The 20,844-nt window shown below is 42.5% G+C and overlaps 1 protein-coding gene across 1 annotated transcript in view; it reads right to left on the bottom strand.

Moving 5' to 3' along the window:
• Positions 1-1,797: 1,797 nt before the first annotated feature.
• Positions 1,798-20,844, bottom strand: part of eif2ak3 (eukaryotic translation initiation factor 2-alpha kinase 3) — a 27,724-nt gene continuing 8,677 nt past the window's right edge. Inside the window, exons 2-18 of the mRNA XM_005929640.3 lie at positions 20,480-20,609; positions 13,969-14,163; positions 13,709-13,839; positions 13,247-13,514; positions 12,945-13,110; positions 12,721-12,846; positions 12,342-12,464; positions 12,009-12,238; positions 10,524-10,636; positions 9,076-9,198; positions 8,244-8,393; positions 7,209-7,758; positions 6,929-7,102; positions 6,536-6,709; positions 6,328-6,429; positions 5,570-5,632; positions 1,798-4,460 (exon numbers count right to left, since the gene is read on the bottom strand). Of these exons, the coding sequence (XP_005929702.1) occupies positions 4,278-4,460; positions 5,570-5,632; positions 6,328-6,429; positions 6,536-6,709; positions 6,929-7,102; positions 7,209-7,758; positions 8,244-8,393; positions 9,076-9,198; positions 10,524-10,636; positions 12,009-12,238; positions 12,342-12,464; positions 12,721-12,846; positions 12,945-13,110; positions 13,247-13,514; positions 13,709-13,839; positions 13,969-14,163; positions 20,480-20,609 (3,001 nt within the window). The 3' untranslated portion in view covers positions 1,798-4,277. The remainder of the gene's footprint in view (positions 4,461-5,569; positions 5,633-6,327; positions 6,430-6,535; positions 6,710-6,928; positions 7,103-7,208; positions 7,759-8,243; positions 8,394-9,075; positions 9,199-10,523; positions 10,637-12,008; positions 12,239-12,341; positions 12,465-12,720; positions 12,847-12,944; positions 13,111-13,246; positions 13,515-13,708; positions 13,840-13,968; positions 14,164-20,479; positions 20,610-20,844) is intronic.

Raw genomic sequence — 20,844 nt, 5'->3', positions numbered from 1 at the left:
GATCATCAACAATTCTCTTTCTGAGACTAACCTGATTTTTTTTTGGCACGGTACTTCCTCAGTGACAGCTAAAAAGCCTTGCTGAAGTTTTTATTGGAAGATAACCTCCAGTTTTAACTTGATTTTACAAGCGTTGAGGATTACAAAGTTAAAGCACATCGTTATCCCTATCTGTAAGTGGCTGATTACATCAAGTTACGCCAAAAAGAGACCTTCCCTTCCCTTTATACACAATTTGATATAAGGGTTATCTTCAAGGTGTTCGTCCTGTATCAACACTGTATTATATGGAATGACCTGGTAAATTTTGTTTGTTTTTTTAAATCCTGTCTTGTCTGGCAGCTTTTGCAATTAAGATTTATGATGAATGCACTGTTGTGCCAAACACATTGTGTTTTTCCAAGATCAGCTGTATAAATCTCTATATGCTCCTCTTTTTCATGTATTTCTTTTATCTCTTTATTTATTCATTTCTATTTGTGTTATTTCAGTTATTACATTATGTGGTATACTTTGTCTAAAGAAGGGCAGGCAGGAGAGAGAGAAAAAAGATGGGAGGAGAAAATAGGGGAAAATATAACAAAAGGATAGAGTACAAATCGAAATGCACAATGTTTCCCCAACTACTGGACCTCTAAGAAAAAACAAAGATGAATAACTTGGAACACAAAAATATGAAAACGCACAGATACATATATCCACATATATTTAAAGCCACTCAAGGTCAAGGTATATTTACTCCCCTTACCTCAGTCTCAAAGTGTATATTTATTCTTACTCTTCCTATATTTATTGTTGTTCTTTTGCACTGCTGTAACTGGAGCCTCTCTATATACTGTACTGTATATAGCAGAGATGACAAGAAAGTTTATTTTGACTTTGACAATCTCTGTGTGGTGTGTGTGTGTCACAAATGTACTCGATAATGAGGTTGGGAAACCACAATAACGCCCTCCAGGGGTCAGAGGCAGACTGAACTGGATCCAGGAGGCCATCCGCAGCCCCCAAGTTTACTGAAGAGCGGAGACCACACATCTTGGTGATGTTTAAATTTTGAGAACATGTGTAGCGCCACCTTATGCCATACAGAACGTTACGTCACCGAGATGGTTGGTTGGTTGGTTGTGGCTCATAGACTTACATTTGTTTATTTTAGCTAACTAGTGAGAGAATCATTAACTGAGGGGATCACTCTTGTGCTGCCCGTCTGTAACAATGAGTTTTACACTAGGAAACAGAGGATATACTGTCCACTTTCACCGTCTCTTTAGCTGTAATTGTCTCTTTGGTCAGCTGCACTGAAACGGGAAATTCCAGCTGTTCACTGTAATGTTCAGGTTTGTAAAGCACTTTATAAAAAACAAATAAAGTGTGAAGGAGCATCATGAAATATTTCAGATGTCATACAGTTTTGTCTGTCTCAGCTTTTAAGACTATACTGAATTCATCTTTATTGATTTACAGCCTTGCTGGCGCTTACTTTGATATAATACTCTCATCACTCTTACTCACTCTCACTTTGTAAAATGTATGAAAGCACATTATTAGATGAGCTCTGTCACGTTGTAATCTTCTATTTCAGTGCATCATATACATGTGAGAAAATATGTCAAGTAAGAGACAGCAAAATGATTTATAGGCCTGCTGCCTCAAGAAATATTCATGTTTGTGTCTGAATTTCTTAGCAGTCATCCCGACTGATGAACAGGTGATTTTTTTTTAAATAACAAAAACAACAACAACCCCCCCCCAACACACTGACCCAGAGACTCCAGACGAAGGACACAAAACTTTACAAACGGTATAGAACAGTTTATTAAATTTAGACTTTTAAGAAGTCATCATATTCCAATGCACTCCATCGAATGAAGCGCATTCGTAATAACACCAACCCCAAAAGGATTGATCACGGCATCAAAAACATAAATAAAGCAAATGAACATATTTACAATTTAACATGGGAGTTGTGCACAAGAACACGCAACTACATGTCTAGGAGGAGAGATCAGACGCCGAGGAGAAGGGTCTGACTTTTCAACGAAACCATCCGGACGCCTGGAGTGGAAGGAGGAGAAACACGATTTAACAAAGCGTGAGAGAAGACCTACACTGTAATCACATTTTCTTGGATTGACAGAAAAGGGGGAAAAGCGCAGAACCTCTGACAATACTCTATAATGCTGTTTTCAGTATTAATGGTATAAAGATGACAAGCCATCTCCTGCTGTAGGTGATTACAGTCCCCATCCTTGTCCATGAATAATCACAGTTCACTCTGGAATTAAAACGGGGGACGAAACGTTTTCTCCGCTAGAAGAATTTGCCCTGAATCAAATGTCTGAATCAGATATGAAACATTTAGTCTACAAAAGGTGTGAAGAAAGAACACCTTCTTTATACAGTCCTTAAAGCAATTTCCACCTCTGTGGTGGTAGGTTTACAGTTCGTTTTAATCATCGTAGAGAGAATTGGATTTGGACATGAATGGCTCGTCTTCAGTGAGCTGAGTGGATGGATGAGCAAACATCACTATGACTTCCTGTAACAGTCAGGATTTTACAGTAATCAAAAACCCTGAAGATAATCAAAAAACTGTGCTTTAAAAAGAAAAAGACAAGAGCCTTAAAAAAGTACAATCATTGAAAGCATGTTACAATTAGTGAGTGTGTGTAGTTACAAATGGGTCATGTGATTCAGCACTTCTAATGCACATAAAAAAAAAATGTGGATCACATAACCAACATCAGGTCCAGGTCCCCCAGTACACAGTGTAGAGGGGTATCGACAGTATCGACTTATTAGCTAAATGCTATTTTTCTGCATCACAGGAGGGCTGCAGACCTCAGTATTTGTGTTTTTGTGCTTCACTGGGAACACCAGCTGGATGGGGTCGGAGCACAGTAGCACAATTCCGAAAACGTGAGGCGAGTTATCCGTCGAAGAAAAGTACACTTAACTGACTTTCAAATGGCACTCTGGTTCATGCAGATTCTCCTCCGGCAAACCCCTTCCACTTGGGTCCCCTAACATGTGAAAACAAACACTGAGAATAATTTCAAAGAGGCAACCACCATCATCTCGTCTCTGGAGGTCACGCAGTAACATTCAGCTATCAGAGATCGTCTCCTCTTTGTTTCCTCTCTCACAGTATATCACACTATCTTACAGTAGCTTAATGAAAAAGCCATTTACAAGCAAGAATATGTACAAGATTGGTCTTAGGAATTACAAAGAAAAGCATATAAACAGGGTTTTCTCTTCAGTTCTGTACAGAGAGCAAAGAGGAGGTGTTAGAAAATGATTGAGCACCTCAGAGTCATTGTGTAGAATTTACACACAAAAAAACCTTTGTCCAATTACTGGCTTTAAGATAAACTCACATTCACCCCTTCATTTTCCTAACAGGTACATACAAAAGGACAAGAGCCACAGGCTCAGCATTCATTCAGAAGGGGCCAAAGGCCCTTTCTAAAGGCAAGTCATATCTGATGGAAAGGACTCATAAACTCTTTCTATGCAACACATCACCTTCTCGCATTAAAAAAACAAAACAAAAAACAGGGAAAAAAAAAGTGGTCTCTTTTTTTTGGTCTCCCATATCAGGCATGTTGGGTGTCAGAACACCAATTAGTGCTCGTACTAGTGACCAGTACAAATCACTAGTAGATAGGATGATCAAGCATCAAAGGCCCCTTTGGAGTGTCCTCTTGGTTTTGATACCTGAGGTGTAGTGTGAGTGAGTGAACACTGGCTGAACGTTGGGAGGAAGCAGCATGTTCTTAGCACGTGCGCCATGTCAGAGTCAGGAGAACGGCAACGCTTTAGGATAATCACAGGTAAACACTGCGAAATAAATCACAAGCCGAGTCTACTCCGAGCTGTCTGGATACAGTAAACGCTGCCCGTCAGGTAATCAGGGCTGTTTTAAAATAGCCACTGATAATTATTTGCAAGTACTAAGTACCACTCGAGCCAAGCCTGGCAGTGAACGTTACGGAACGGCTGTCGCTTTTAAAATATCCCTTCATTTGTAAGCAAGATTAAAATTGGAAGCCTAGGCAACAAAATGTAACGGCATGTGTATTTACTAAGAAACGTAGCTGTGCAGGATGTGTGCCTCACTACCGTAAAGAGAGCGCGACGCCATCCAGCACATCTGCTGTTCTTAGTGTTCAATGTGATTGTGTCCGAAGCGCAATGGGATGGCAGGGCACCGAGGGGTTTCAGTAGGGTGGCAGACCACAAGGTGGGGGTGGGGGTCACATGTTGTAAGGTTTTCAGTTAGTTGATGTCTGGCGTGAGGGGCGGCCCATCGAAGAGGCGCTGTAAGTGCGGGAGCGCTGCCTCACGGCCAATCGGCAAGGCAGCTCGAGCTCCTGGAAGAGGGGCATCCCTGTGATATCAGCCGCCTCGGGACGCTTGTTGGGGTTCGGTGACAGCATGCTGTGGACCATGGCCAGCTAAACAGGGAGGAAACAGACAGTAAAAATCTGTCAGATAACATTATCATCCATTTCTTCAACTGCTTTGCTTATAAAAACATTAGAATAATACAATACTAAATGAAATAATTAAAAAACAACAACAACAACAACAACAACAACAACTTAAATACTACGGCTCAGAACTACTACTAGCACAGTGAGATACTCAGGTAAGAAGTAATTTCCAGTGTCAGAGAATCACAGCTTATGCTCTGGGATTATGTTAATCCAATTACAAAGAAAACAGGTAAACAAGATCATAGGACCACACAAACAACAAATTACAGCCTCAGTTTGTAGTTCGGTGGTCAGTCCCATGCTTAATACAGAGCAGTAATTAAAAAAAAATGCTCATCTGTGTATTTGATTAAATAAGTCATTCTAATTGTAATTCGAGTATTAATATAAATCAGCAAATGAGTCATGCTGCTTTTAACTTTTCAGTGTGCAAACGGATTTTCATTTATTTTATAGTCTATTTAAATCTGTGACTGATTTCATTATAAGCGCTAGCGGCAACAGAAGCTATAATCCTGCATGGATTGTGCATACAGAAGACTTTCACTTAAACACTTGTAACAACATTCCCTTGGATTCTTTCGTTGATTAATTTTGACAGCTTCCTCTGTTATGATGCAAATATATTGCAAGCTGGATTGTTTCGAATTAATTTGCCAACATTTCTGGCACTTAATAGACACTCTGGCTGTGTTGGATTTTGCTGATGTCATCCTTTGGGGGTTGCGTCAGGAAAGTGCATCCAGCGTGAAAATCTCCCAAATCAAACATGGGGAGTGACCCGCTGTTGTGACCCCTTGTGAATAAAGAATTAGACAAAAGTAACTTTTATGTGTTTGGAAGCAAATAAGCTCAGACAACAGAATCTTTTTTAGGCTTTTGAAGATGAAGCACTGCTAAAGTTAGAGTTAGGGCTCCTAATATTATTACAGAGAGCTCAAATTATGAATTGGAGTCCTGCTGGCACCACTGATGAGAAGAAACCTCCCAATCCTGTATATCTTACATTTCTGGCTCAGATGCAGTGCATATTTACAGCCACTAGGTGGCAGCAGATAGCAACTCACCTCCTGAACATTGTTTTTGGAGAAAACCTCTGGGAAGCGCAGTACTCTCACTTCTGTCAGTGTCTGGAAGAAAGGATGTAAACACCTGTGAGCCGAGCTGTGCTAATGGCTTACCAGGTCCTTTGTTGCTGAGACAAAGACTTCATGGCTACTAAGAAACTGCCTGTGCATGCCTCACGTGAGCACTCGTGGGTAAAGCCAACACATAAACTAACGGCGACAACGAGAGAAATAACAATAATCAGCAATCGTGAATTCTTGATTTCTCAACACATAATGACATTGTAGGAGGCAGGAAGATAAACGGCCTCACTAGCTTACACACAAGTGGCCAGCTGGGCTTCTTACTGAAGCCAAAATGAGATCATTTCATTTCAATCCGAATCATCCGGTCATTGAATCATTTCTTACGTTTTTCAAAAGTTCCACAACACATTTTATTCAAACCTTCATAGGCGCTGCAGCTCAGTAAGAACAAGTAAATAAGATGAACAGTAAATGTTTTTCATTATTTTTTAAGCTCAAAATTGTTTTTGGATGTTGAGATGTTTAACAGGATCCAGACAGCAAATATGCACAATTTGCAAAGGAACTCAAACCAGTTTTAGATCATGTTAAATACAAATTAATCCTACAATAATATTAATCTCTTGGTTGTTAAGGAAACCTAATTTCAATGTAATTCACAACCCTTTTACAGATCCTAAAATAAAGTAATAATAAGCCAGGTTTATAAGGACATGTGTTTTCTGACTCACCCTCACTCTCTCCATCTGAGTCCTGAAAGGATACAGCAACTCAAACAGGATCAGACCCAGAGAGTATATATCCACTTTATGAGAGTAGGAGTTTCCAGAGAGCTGCAAGGACAAAAAGGAAAGCACATAATTAGTCTTGACTGCAGAAGCAGGAAACCAAGAACTAAATGTTGTTGTTTTTTTTCTTTAATGAACGGCGCTTCCTCACCTGCTCTGGGCTCATGTAGAGTTTGGTGCCGACCTGGCCCGTGTGGCGGGTGAGGAGTGGGGCAGGCGTGAGGGCGCTCGGTTCATCTTCATCTTCCTCCTGGTCCATTGCCGTCACCAGGCCGAAGTCTCCCACTTTCACTACGTCGTCCATGGTGAAGAAGATGTTGGAGGGCTGCAGGATCAGCAGTTACAGGTTACATCACGTGCACCACACAAAGAACGACGACAGCAGAGTGGTTTACTAAACTCTACTTCACATGCTGCCCATAAAACAAACACAGTAACACACAACACTCTAATCCAGTCAAGTCTGAAGGAAAGTTTTTCTTCCCTAACTGAAGCTGCAGAATTTAGATGGTCACACACGCACAGACAATGTGTACATGTTCACCTTGAGGTCCCTGTGCATAAGCCCCTTGCTGTGCAGGAAGTCGACAGCTTCTGCAATCTGCAAGAAGATGTCCAGACACTGGTTGTGCTCCCTTTGCTCCAGCAGGCAGCGCTGAGCCATCCAGTCCTTCAGGTTCTCCTTCCGACAGAGCTGCATCTGGATGTACAGGTAGACCTGGAGACGGGGCGAGAGGATTCACCACATTACAATTTCACACTGCACTCTTAAAAACAGTGGGTATATTGTTAAAAAAAACAAGAACCCAAAACTATTCACAAACCTTAGGTGAAGGTTGAACCCGCGGATTTGGAGGTGTTGTGGGGAGAGCCAGGGCGAGCGAGGTTGGCCGAGGAGGAGAGGAAGAGACGGGGGGGACAGATTCCTGTCGTCTGGTGTGTGACGAGGACGAACTGTTCTTCTCCGTCACCGTGCCAGGACTGGCTGGGCCAGAGGCAGAGTCCGTGTCTGCGTCGGCATCTCGATCGCAGCCCGAATCCTCGAACACAATATCAAAGGAAGAGGAAGTGCAGTCACTGGGACCGCGGGGAGGGCAGAGCTCGAACGAGTGGGGGGTGTCTGACGCGTCAGGGTCGGCCTGGCTGTCCCTCTCAGACATTAGGCTGTCGTGGCCCAGCAGCGGGGGGAAGGACAGGTTGGTGCCAAAGCCCACAATGCTGCCTGTGCTGCTGGAAAACAGCACATGATCTTTGGCTGATGCTTCATGAGCATCTCCTTGAGGGTTGAGGACAGGGGACACTGAGCTGGACACGGGTACTTTGACTGACAGAGCCTCCATGTGATCGAGGAAGCTCATTGGCCAGTCAGTGGTACTGAAAGAGAAAAAGGATTGTTGTTTCTCCCAATACTGATGCAAGACAAACAGAAGATGTGTGCCAATCATTTCAGCAGTTAAATAAGGACTCGTGAACAACAGGCAGAAGGTGCTTTCAATGTAGTTCTTTCAGATTTTTGTCATGTGAGCTGTAAAAACAGCACAGTAGTAATATTACATGTGTAGTGCACGGGGACATGGTTCTAATCAATACATATCCACCAAAGCAATTAAAAGCAGCACACAGCAGACATCAAATTTAATTTTAAATACTCAATTTTAATGCGCACAAGATTTTTTTATCCCGTGGCATTTTAACATCTGTGAATCAAATTAGCCAAGTGGGATAAAGATGTGTGGTGCACCATTTGTCACAAATGTCACTAATTAATGATTCCAGAGGGGACAGCTAGATTTTCATTGGATGTCCGCACGCTGGTTCGGCCAGCTGAGCTACAAAAGGTTTAAAAACATCTGGCTCACCTTGCATCTTTCAGCCACCTCTGGTCCATTTCCTCCTGCCAGCCCTCAGGAGGGCTCTCTTGCCAGGCGTTGAAGTAGCGAATGATCCCCGGGTGCTCCAGCTTTGCTAAAGCCTTCACCTCTCGCATCACCTTCTCCCGGGCCAGCTCCCTGAACGACAGAAAAACGAAAAAATGAAAAAGAAAAAAAAAAAAAAAAAACCCCCACTGAGGTTGTAATAAGCCACAAGTCTCCACCAAAGGTTGAATAAGCACAGCAGGCCTGAAAATAATTAGCCCCTTTCACACGAGGATCAAACTATAATGCCACTTTTGCTTATTTATGTAGAACCAGGCAAAGATTGTGTAAAGCAAACCCAGTGTGCATGTTCAGATAGTGTTTCAGCAATCGGGGGGGAAGGAGCCATGGCATGTAACACACTGTGGCAACCACGGTGCCTCTGCTGTTGACTAAAAAGGTACAACAACAATGGCTCCCCATTCTTTTTAAAGTGAACAGGCAATGCAGGTGGAACAGTCCCGGCTGGAACAGACTGTGTGAAAGAGACTAACATCTGAGCTTTGTTGCATCAGTGAACAACAGGACTAAAAGAAAAACACACAGAGCTACTGCAGCTAAACATTTATTACCCATGCTTGTCAGCATAAATTATAGCGCACAGATAATATTTGTTCTGAAATGTCAGCTTCCTCTGCATGGGTTTCTGTGTTTAGACCAGTGGGCTGCTGCTTACATAACTCAGTTTAACAGCTTTAGAGAAAACAGAGATAAAGGAAGAGCTAATAGCCTCCAGCTAAGGAAGTCTGGCGCAGCCTAGCGAGAGATGCGCTACCTATTGGGCAAGCGGATTCTTTTGATGGCGTAGTTGCAGTCGTCCACTTTGTTGCGGGCTTCAAACACGACGCCAAACCCCCCGCGGCCGAGGCACTGCACTGGCTCAAAGTCTGTCAGGTACCTGAGGAGAGACACTTTGGTTAGCAGTGTGGAAAGACGACTCGCGGCCCTCCAAGTGCTTTAAAATTATCATCTGGATCTCTGATAATTTAAAAAAGACCAAGAAGGAGGCCTTTTAAATTATAAATCCCAATTATCAGAGAGGGAATTACAACCAGTGTGTAAGATAAGTGCTTTGTTTTTTCACTGCCTTGCCCACACTCCACTTTAAGGTCAGCAAAAATACATTTCTACAAACCAAAGAGAAACTTTAAACTTTATGACTTTCTGGCAGGTTTACTTCCCACTTAATCTCTTAAAGAGAAGACATTATTTGCAGTTGCAGAAGTTTTCAAAAGCAAGCATAGCTTACCTTTAAACTAAAGCAACAGCTGTCACAGTGTTGCATATTACATGTATCTCACGGTTTGGCACGTCAAACAGTTCCAGCAAGGATCATTATAAAGTTCTTTTTATGCAAAATCATTGTGTTTACTGCTGCGTAAGACACAGGCGCACACCGACTCCATCCCCTCCACCCTGTCAAAACATCCCTGCTCGGTTTGCTCAGGGGGATTAAAAGGCTCTTATTAGGATGTGTGTGGGCAGCATGTGATTCAAGGTTCCTGATCCCAATCTGCCTCCTAATGATCCTGACTCATGCCCGCCGCAGCTGCTGCAACAGCCGCCGGTTTTATTTAAGGAAAGTTGTTCGGCAAAAGTGATTTGCATGGACTGCAGAAGCAGCAGCAGCTTTGAAGGAAGGGGAGGGGGTGGGGTGTTTGTCATTTTCGGGTGGATCAAAAAGAAGAGAATGTGCAAGTGGTGACACCAAGAGGACAGAAATTTGCAGATTAAAATCAGTTTTCACTTCTGTTCCAGGAGGGTGAGGCTCACAGATGTAAACACGCAAAAACCCTCATCGATCACACTGCGGGAGGGTAGCGGCAGCCCATAAATTACGGCTCCTGATCATATTTAGAAATTCTGACAATGTCCTGACAGTGATGTAAAACGACACTCTGACCCTGAGGCAGATGCTGCTGTTGTAGGGTGCGGTCTGAGGGGACCGAGGCCATTTTCATTTGATGCCAAACAGCTGAGTTACCCAATCATGAACTACTACGATTCATATCGCCCATCTCTGCCTTGTCCTATCAAGGCAGGTTGGAAGACCACTGGTCACCATGGTAACAGAGCCGAATCTGTAGCTACACCTTGAAAAAGTGATGCTGGCATCTGACTGAACTGTAAAGAGCACTCCCGGCACATTGCTAAGTGAAGTTCTCCCGAATCATTGCAAATATTTTTGACACGGGACACGTTTTGTTTAACGGTGCGCCTTACCTGGATACATATTCGCTGGAACGGGTCTCCATGGCAACCGGCTCTTTGGATTCCACAACTTCAAGGTCAAACTTGCTGTCTGTCTGGCACTGTGTCTCCGACTCTTTCCGTTGCTTTTAGGGACAGGAGGATGACAAAAAACGACACGTTACAAACACGACAAACAACAAACAAACAACAAGTTTAACTTGTTTGTGGCGTATTGGGCAAGAAACACTTAAAGATTTAACAGTCACAAGAAAAAGAAGGTGGAAATGTATACAGCTAACCCCTATAAACATGAAAACAAAAAGAAGTATCCCACATAGACACTAGATCCTGTTTCTTGCTTTCAGATAGCATGGATGGGGATCGTGAGTGAGCAGCTGGCTTCAGGTGTTAAAAGTTCGACTGGGATCAAATCAGGCCTGGCAGAGAAACATTCATAGAGTAATCAATGATGTGTTGACTGCAAGTTTAGGATCACTGTTCTGTTTAAAGGTGAGTTTCAAGTCAGGTACGAGGCCCCACTAAAGCAAAACTAGTTTTCTTTCTTGAAAGTATCGCTGCCCTTTGCACAGTTTAGCTTTAGTTTTCCTGTCATTTCTGCAGAAAAACAGCCGTGAAGCACATTGCTGCCACCACTGGGTTTACCTGCTGTGCTACTGTTGATGAACTGGTTCAGATTGACAGAATTGAGGTCAGTCACATTTTCAATCTTGTGTCTTTCCACCATGACAAAATCCCTGCCACTCACTGCAGCACTCCAACAATCATTAAAAAATCCTGATTGGTGGAGTGCTGCAGTGATGATTGTCCTTCTGATTTTTCTCACATTTTCACATAGGATCACTGGAGTTCAGACAAAGTGACCTTCAATTTCTCCATGAACTCTTTTACCAAGGCTCTTCTCCCCCACTGCTTATTTTTTATCCTTTTAAATATTCCTCTTGGGATCTTTAATCCAGCTGAAACTGCATTGCAGCATTTCCCAGATCTGTGTGATGACACAAAGCTGTCCATCAGCTCAGCAGGCTTTTCTTTCAAACTAATGACTGGCTTTTTGCATTAGTGAGCCTATTAGACAGGAAGGTATCTGACATCCAACGAACTGAATTTCCACAAGTCTACCTCAATAAACAAAGTGATTCAGAGAAATTAAAAGGGAAGATAATCTTTTTTAGATTTCATAAGGAAGTCTGAACACTTTCTGATCACACAGTAAAACTAACAGTATCCAGTTTTTGTTTGAAACTAACTTTTTAAGCAATCAAGCTATCCATCCTCCAGCCCCTGGGAACCCTGAACTAGATAAGTGGAAGAACATGGATGTTTCCTGATGAAGAAATCATTTCGTCATCCATTCCAGCTCAGTATTGCAACAGTAATTGTGAAAAAAATTGAGACAAAAGATCTAAAATGTTACAAACATTACACGGCAAACATAATGACCAGTAGGCACCGTCGGTGCGGCATTAATGTTGCGGACTGTGTCTTGGCTCTTACCCTCACGTAGGCCACAGGAGCAGGAGGGTGGAAAAACTTGCGTACAATGTAAGTGGTGGTGGCAATGCAAAAGATGATGGTGCCCAGAATCTCCTTCCACCAGGGTAATAGCAGCACGGGATCCTTTCTTCTTCGATTCTCACCTCCTGCCCCGTTTCCATTTATGAGACTTATGGCGGTGTCACGCTTCTCTCGGTAACGCTTGCTGTAGGGGAAGTAGTAGCCATTGTCTGGAGCAAGAAGAAGCAAAAATCTTTCAGTCCACTTCAAATCATTTCAACTTTAACAGCTAGAATGTGCGTACGGAGTAACATTGCACAATTAAACTCTTACCGTATGGATACTGGAGGATGGACAAGGCTCCATTGCTGTATTCGTCGTGGGAGAACTTGTCGTTATTTAGACACTTGTCGAATTCATCAGAGCCGACCAGAGCTGGTGTCCGAGATGGAGAATCTACATCAAGGACAAGATGAATAACTTCTTGTATCTCACAAGAAAGACTGATCAATATGGAATAAAAGGTTTTGGACGATGAAGAATGAAGGGCAAAGCTTTGGGCTACAGGGAGCATGGTGATAGATTGTGTCCACGTGACATCAAATACTTCTTGGAACATGGTGTAACTTTGTGCTTAAAGATGGGCTTTGGCCGTTCTGCCCCGACTCTGCATGTAATCATGAATTTAGTCCCTTTGGTGCTGCAAACTTACGTATTAGAGGCTTCCATTTGACAGTGGGTAGTGGAATTATGTCCTTCTCTGAACCGATGGCTTTGGAGGGAAATTTTTCCGTGATTTTTACCGATGACTGAAGGTAGAGCTGCCCCTGAAACATCCCTAAAAAAAACCCAACAGTCAACACGGTTATCCACAATCACTGGTTCCTAACCCTTACAGGAATAGTGAAGCGTCTGTATACATGTGTAAGAAGTTACCTAGGTAAACACTGGACTCTGCAGATTCCCGCGCTTTCTCTGGATCTTCGTCTTCCTCGTCTTCCTCTGTTTTGGACTGGCTGCTGTAGGTGGTGTCGTCGAACAGGCTGATTGGCGTAACTTTACCACCCCCCACCAGCCAAGCTGAGGCGATGGGAGTGCAGAACTACACGACACACGTGAGAATGAGTAGAAATACTTTAATGAGCTCCACAGTCAAAGTCATGAAGCACTGAACTCCATTAAAGCACTAAAACTCGCTAATAAATAAGTGACCACAGGATTTATTTTAAGCATCTAACCTGATGTTCCCAGACCAGCTGTGCATCAGGCCCGGTGCTGAAAGCCATGACCTTCCAATCAGGAACAGACACTTTGATAACTAGGTCCAAATGCTGGTTTTGATTCTGGTGGTTCTCGGCCTGCCGTTTCTCTGTTGGCTCATCAGCGATGACCCACTGACTCTCCTTCCAGCTGTCACCATTTGCTAGTTCGCCCTCCAGGAAGTTAATTCCAGGCTGCATCTCCGGAACGAGTTTCAGCTCAAAGTTTCCGACACTAAAGTTCCACCTTGCACAAACAGCGAAAATGCATGATTTAAATAAAAATCCCTGCCTTATACGTTTCTGGTCTTTCATGTTACCCTGTGGTTTCCTTCTACTTACTACTGCTTGTTGTTCACTACTGTTAGTGACTAAATAGCCAACTTTGTTAATAAAAACAACGTCAGTAGCTGCTCTGTGAATTAGCTTTGATTGACTCACTTCTCCATCCCCGATCGAGGCCTGATGGCTCGCACAGTCTTCTGAGTCCTCTGCAGCAGGAGCACATCTTCGGTCTCCACCTCGTCCTCTTCCCAGCGACTGCAGCCCCCCGCAGAGCAGATGTACCGAAGCTGAGGAAAGCAACAGGGGGGAAATTACAAAAGTCGGTTATCCTACTGCGCCGGACTGGTTAGTATGCTAATAGATTTGACACGTGTTAACCTGTCCTATCAGGTTGTTCTTGAAATTGTTTCACAGACCTTGCCACTGTAGGCCCCCAGGCCATAGGTGGTGAGGGATTTCCCCCCGACCAGGACTGTGTCCTCTCCAATGCGATATGACGACTCCAGCAGGGACTCGACGCTGAAAGGCACTGCCTCCATGCTCTCTCTGTCCCGGTTCCACTGAAACAAGGCACCATCCAGGGAAGGTATTACCATCTTATTGCCAAACACCTGCAACAACAAAAAACAAACAAACAAAAAAACAAAACGCAGAGTCAGGTTAGTTTTGGTTTCTAGAAGAAGACCGCTCTAAATAAAATAAAAGGAACTTCTGAAAACAGAAAAGATGTGGCAATGACTTATATTGATATTTTTTAAAATAAGCATCTTAGATTCAGTCTCTAAATTGCCAGGTCAGCGTTGCTAATCAAAATTGGGACAATGTTTATATTTGTTATGCGTTTGGCAACAAAATAACTGCCTGTGAGCCCCCACAAGTGGCAGCTGTATAAAACCACAATGAGCGACAATTTATCAAAACGCCACTACCAATAAAACAAACTAAAAAAAAATTCATAGGGGTTATATGTATAAATTTTGTTTGTTTGTTTTTTACAAATACTATAAAAGCTCCAGAGCTGCTGCATAAGTTACCAGCACCCCTCTAACATTGTGTTTCAATGCCACACAGACAAATCACTAAAAACAAAATGATTCATTAGGAATGTTGTTTTTTTGCCCACGCAGTTTTCCTTTCGTACACACGGCTGTTTTAAACTAGCAGTTTTTATGTATTTCTTTATTTCTTTTCTCCCAGCTTAAAAAGACAATCCTTAAAAAACACAAAAACACTTTGCCACACAGACAGTGCTGGCCGACACACATCCACCCACACAGCAGCAGCTCCGGCCTCCACACGCTTGGACTCAATCCACAGACGTGGAACCATTATACAACTCAAAGCCGGAGTAATTAACTCAAATCTTTATAAAAGTGTGCTACCCTCAACTGTGTGTGTGTGTGTGTGTGTGTGTGTGTGTGTGTGTGTGTGTGCGCGCGCGCTCTCTATTAGGTGCTGGTTCAACAAGGATGACATCATTGCCAAAACCCTGAGCCTAATCCTGATTTAACCTCTGCAGATTTAGCTGTCAAAAGAGAGTCTTTTTCATTCGATGTCCAACTCGTGACTCACTTCTATCAACAAACTCACAAGTGACATAACAGCAGTTTTGGGTCCAATTCTTGGCCTTGTTGATGCTAAACAGGTGCTATTGAGGTTAAAACTGCAACCAATCAGTCAGTAGCCTTGCTTCGGAAATCCTATCAGACTCGAAAAAAGTCAGAGCTTTGTGGCGGATTAAGAAAAATGCCAGCGGGGAGCAACATGTGGCAGTTTGATTTATTAGAGAGCACAGGCAGGAGAAGCGGTGATGTCATCTTTTCTTTCAGAGGGAGGGGCTGGTTTAGACACAAGATGGGGATAAATTTAGCAAGTGAAAGGAGGAAGGGTTAGCAATCTGACCATCACATCACACCACACTGGTACTACTGAGGAGCTTTACAGCCAGGGGTGGGGGGTATTCTTATAGCCGTGGATGAGTCATCCTGCTCCCGATGGTTTAATCCATCTCTCTGATCCAGCCCAGTTAGCTTCATCTCAGCTGTTCATCTTGTCAATGTCCTCTAAGTCAGAAACACGGTCCCCATATGTACTCTGAGTGACTGTCCTACAAACCACGAGATCAGCAAATTACTGAAAGTCAATCACATTATCATTATCTCAGACTTATTGTAAAACTTTCTCCAGTGGCTTTTACTTGTAAATAACTTTTTTAAAAAGTGCTTAAGCATATTTTTTTCTGCATTATCACAGTAAATTTAGCTTTAAGGACCCAGCTGAGATGCCTAATTATTGTTTAGAAATGTAATTATTTATTTAACTAATATTTAACAGGGCTTAAAAATCATTAGATCTCAAGTGGTATAGTTTTGGAGCTCCTTTAGGGTTCCTTTATCAGGTATCACTGAGTGTGCACCTTGTGTTTCACTCACTTTATGCACCATGCTACATTTAATCATTTGTTATTATTCATCTCTGGCTGCCAGAGGTTCCTTCCTGCTACAAGGGAGTTTTTCTTTCCCACTGTCGCCAAAGGGTTTGCTCATAGGGGCCATCTGATTGTTGGGGTTTTCAGTGTTTTCTCAGTATTAGGTGTAAGGTGTTATAGGGTCTTGGTCTAATAACCTAAAGTGCATTGAGGCAACGGTTGTTGTGATTTGGCGCTATATAAATAAAATTAAACTGAACTGAATCAGGAGTTTTGTGGTGTGATTTACTTTGACAACTCTCTAATGATGAACGGCACTTAAAGCTGGCAGTTAAACGATTAAGACGAGTTGAGCTGAGTTCTTAAGGTATTTACAGCTAAGTGACTTTGCTAACAGCTCTCTTTTTATTACTGGGGTATGCTGCCTACAATGATCTGAAACTGTACATTTGAATGTATTTGTAATTAAATACGCTTTCATTATTTAATTTGGAAATATTCAGATTTAGATGAACACACGATGTTGATAAGGGAAGCTTCCTACAAACCAGCTGGCAGAGTCACAAATTTTGATGTTTTTGGCAACAGACCCGCATAACATTATCAGAGATTCATGGTATTACTCACCACTCAGTCGACCTTGATATATATTTGTTAGGAAAATTTGCCAATTAAAATCTGAGCCATAAGGATTACAGAGATCTCGCTATAACTCACAATATGTTTGATTGAAATAACCGTCTGTCGCTCTACAGTTGGAATTAGATTATTCGAAAAGTAAAAAAAGCTTTAAGGATGGGAAAGTAATTTTATAATCTGTGCCAACCCGTATTTGATTATATGATCACCAAAATATAAAGATATCAAATGATGCTTATGAACATCCCACCTCCACAATCTGTTTTGTTCCCATGTCTTTGTCTGCTGTGTTTGCCCTGGTCTATTTTTGTGAGAGAGCTTCAGTATCTTTTATAGTCAAACTATTGGTTATTAAAATAACAAGGTCTTAGATTAAATGCATTTAATTTGTAGGATGTGATAAAATATTCAAGAGTTAGCTTAAAAAAAACCCCAAAAAACTGACTTCTCAGCACAAACGTTTTCCTTCTCTTTGTGCCTCATTTACTATGAATTTTAAGAGCTTATTAATCTTTAAAGAGCTATAAGACAGACTCATTCAGGAAAAATACGCACCATTACTGAGAGACCAGAGCCATTCACTTATTTAAGATACTCATCTGCTGGCTAAAAGAAACATCCAGCCTCCAGCGTGCACGCTCAAATTATAGTTATCATTTTTCTTTATATAACCACTTCTTCATGAAGGCATTCATCCAAATGTGCTTGATGATTATTTGATGTCACTGATCATACCATCATATTCCACCCCTGGGGCGTGGGGGGCAGATTAAGGGTGGGGGGAGTGTGGGGAGCCGTAATGTGCGCAATTGTTTGTGTGTGTAAGCTGCTGCCTACGCTCCGGTGAGCCTGTCAAACAGTGTCCCCTCTTACCCACCGCTAATATGCCATGTTTGGTCCACGAGGCTACTGCTCTACTTCAAGGTGGCAGACCGACCGCGCGAGAGAAACGCTAACACTGCGGGTTCAGATAAAACACACGAAGCAAAACAATCAAAACTAAATCAGAGCAGCTGGAAGGCGGCTCTGAGAGATTTATTGCGAGTATTTGTCCCCGTGTTGTAATCAATCAAATTCTCCCAATTCATTCATTCGCACTGCATGCCAGCAGAGAGAGTGTGTGTGTGTGTTGGAGTGAGCATGTGTCTATTATGTGATGACATCATCTCTGCTCTGAGGCATTACCTCACCTCCCTAATCACCCAACCTCTTCTTTCTTCATTCCTTTAGCCCCACCCCCCTGTGTGAGTCACTCCACATTGGCACCGACTCTACTGTCTAATGTGCGCACACCCACACACACACACACACTTGAACCCCCCTCTAAGCTTGGGGGTAACTTTGCTTTTTGAAGTGATGGCTGCTTTTTCTGCAGACAATGCTGTTTGTGGGTCTGTCCCTCATTTTATTACTTAAAGGAAAAAAAAGACACACTCTACAAGATGCAGCAGGCGACTGGCTGTTTCCGGCCCGGTGTGTGGAGGCCAGCCAATAGTACAGCACAAGACCCAACCCCCCAGCCTCTGATCACTGAGCAGAGTGGTGTCTCAGGGACCTGGCAAGCACCACCGAAATTGTTGCTTACTGCTCAGCAGGCAGGCAGGCGGGGGGGTGGGTGGGAGATAGAGGTTGCAGGAGCAACTGGCAATGCTTCCCACCTGCCTTTGCCCCCACCTACACCCCCTCACCCCAGGGTAAGAGAGAGAGGAATCACAGGTAAACAAGGACAGAGAGGGTAAGGCTGGATTAAAACTTAGAAAGTATATTAGAAAAAACAAACAACACCAACACACAAAAACAAACGAAAAACAAAACAAAACAAAAAAAAACAAAACAGCCCACACTCGACAGATCACAACAAGTGACGTCACATCGCAGCAAGTCACAGAGTTCAGAGCTGACAGGCATCTCTCCTCGTTCCGCTCCGTCAGCCAAATGAAAGCCAATAGGTGAAAAAAGAAAGCACACAAACACACACCATACTCCATCACAACAGAAGCACACTGGAAGATGACAGGAGGATGTTACATGTGTGCATGCCCATGAATTTCATGACACTTCTTATGAAGTGTCAGCATACTGTTATAGTGAGTATAACTGCTTTTAATTCTTTATATTTAGAAAAGTTTGCATTCATTTATGAGAGAACTAAAAGCCTTTGTAACTGCGCAACTCATTTAATGTTGTAAACAATACACGTTAAACCAAATTAACATCATACATCGTCAACCCAGCTGCAAAACATTCTTTACATAGTTTGCCAGTTTCTGAGTTTTAAAAGTGAATAATAAACAATTTGGATTTAAAATTTAAATTTAAAAATTGATTCTCCTCAGCGTGCAGAGAACTATGCAGGACATCGAGTCATTTAAATTTAAAAGGGTCGATTCCAATGACGCTGGTAGAGAAGCTATCTTATGCATACTGTACATACTGTATGTGCATCACAGAATCTCTAGAGGTTCTCCACACTTGCAAGAATCCCAGATTTTGAAAGAAAATGGTAATGAAGCTTGATTCATTTTCCAAATCTCACAGACGGCACGTTTCAACCACATGCCCACGAGATGCTCGAGTCTAAAGGCTGCCTTTGAAATGCAACCCAGCATTATAGCTGCTGATTTCAGTGATTAGTTCCCTTCTTCTAATTGTAGCTTTACTAATCAATGAAGTCAGCAGCTGTAGTTTTAAAAGCTGGAACCAAAAAAAAAAAAAAAATTAAGCATGTGTCATTCAGACTTTTCAGGCTGAATGACACATGCTTGAGTATCACTTCACCCTTCATTATGAAAGGTCCTTAAATATTTGAATGAAAGTTTCCCACAGTGAGTAACTCTGAATTGCTATTTTGGGACTGCAGCTGCTTATTTTACACTTTCATTTTATACACACTGTTACACCAGTTGTATTTCCTTTATCATTTGGTGAATAAATACATATATCTGTGCTATACACCACATAATCAAAGAAATTTCTAGGAAACATTTACAGCAAACTGCAACGCAACCCCTAGAAAAACAGGATATCAGAAATGTTTTAAACTTAATGAACTACGTCTGGATCGCTCTGTTATTGTTACCTCAGTAATGAAGCAGTCAGAGTTCCTTACATTCAGACATGCTCTACCAGCACCAGCAGACTAACATTAAACTGATCTCAGCAGCCACCCAGACCCTTGTTAGTATCAGAGGCTTTTTCCCTGAGGCAAAACTCTCGCAGAGAGCGAGTCCACATCAAAGTGAACCATGGGCATGTTTCTAGCATGCAACACTCTGGTCTCGCTCTGGGCTCCACTTCACTTTCAGCACGTCTGTGTGGGCGGTTTAAGCTTCAGTATACATGTAGAGGCGAGGGTCTTGCTGTGCTTGTATGTGTAAACTACTACAGTCAACAAAGAAGCTAATCCTCCAGGCGAATCAGCTACTCTCAGATTTACGCGGGGGTGTGAAGCATGTCTGGTGTCTATTGCGCTGTGTGTGTGTACATATGAAATGTATGTAAGCAACAACAACCCTTGCTTGACTGTTTAAAGTGCAGAGAGTTCAATTACTAGTCTTGGAGTCTGCAGAGAGAGAGCCAGGAGGGACAGTGTTTGTTTTGAGGAAGAGACAGAGATGAGACTGCATCCTTAACCTCCCCCTGACATGTAGATTTTGGAAATCATCTTTTAGTAGATATTAATAACACAAACAAAGGTGTTTTAACCTGTGTTAGTGGCTTAAGTTGACCTTTGCTTATTCCTTAAGGCTGGTATTTAAATTTTAATTCCTGCAGTGGCATTTAGTCAGACTAAAGCTAAGTTTTCCTCCTATTTTCCACTGAAATGAAAAGAAAGTAGGGAAACAAAGACATGGATTTACCTCAGGTTTGCTGAGGCTGGAGGACACTAAGGAACCTGAACCGACATCTAGGTCCCACTGCTTCCTGCCCTGGTTGTGAGGATCTAAAGCAGAGATCCGTCCATCCAGGGTACTGATGATTACCAGAGACCTGTGGATAGAACATACGCATACTTTGAAATACTTTCCAAGTGAGGGTTCATAGAGCTATCACCGCACATCAACACAAGGGCGCCGATATACCGCTGCTGAAAAGACTGCTTAAGGCTCGTCTGTGCACTCATGAGCACTCTGCGAGCTGATTTTAAATTTCAAAAGACATTAAAGCCGACGTTGCCCTTTAATGCAGTGCTATCAGTGTGTGTGTGTGTGTGTGTGTGTGGGGG

This window comes from Haplochromis burtoni, unplaced genomic scaffold, assembly GCF_018398535.1.
Source record: "Haplochromis burtoni strain Fernald_Lab_line unplaced genomic scaffold, NCSU_Asbu1 Contig_119, whole genome shotgun sequence".
Lineage (NCBI taxonomy): Eukaryota > Metazoa > Chordata > Actinopteri > Cichliformes > Cichlidae > Haplochromis > Haplochromis burtoni.
Note: the sequence above shows the minus strand (reverse complement) of the source record. Positions and strands in the feature narration are given on the sequence as shown.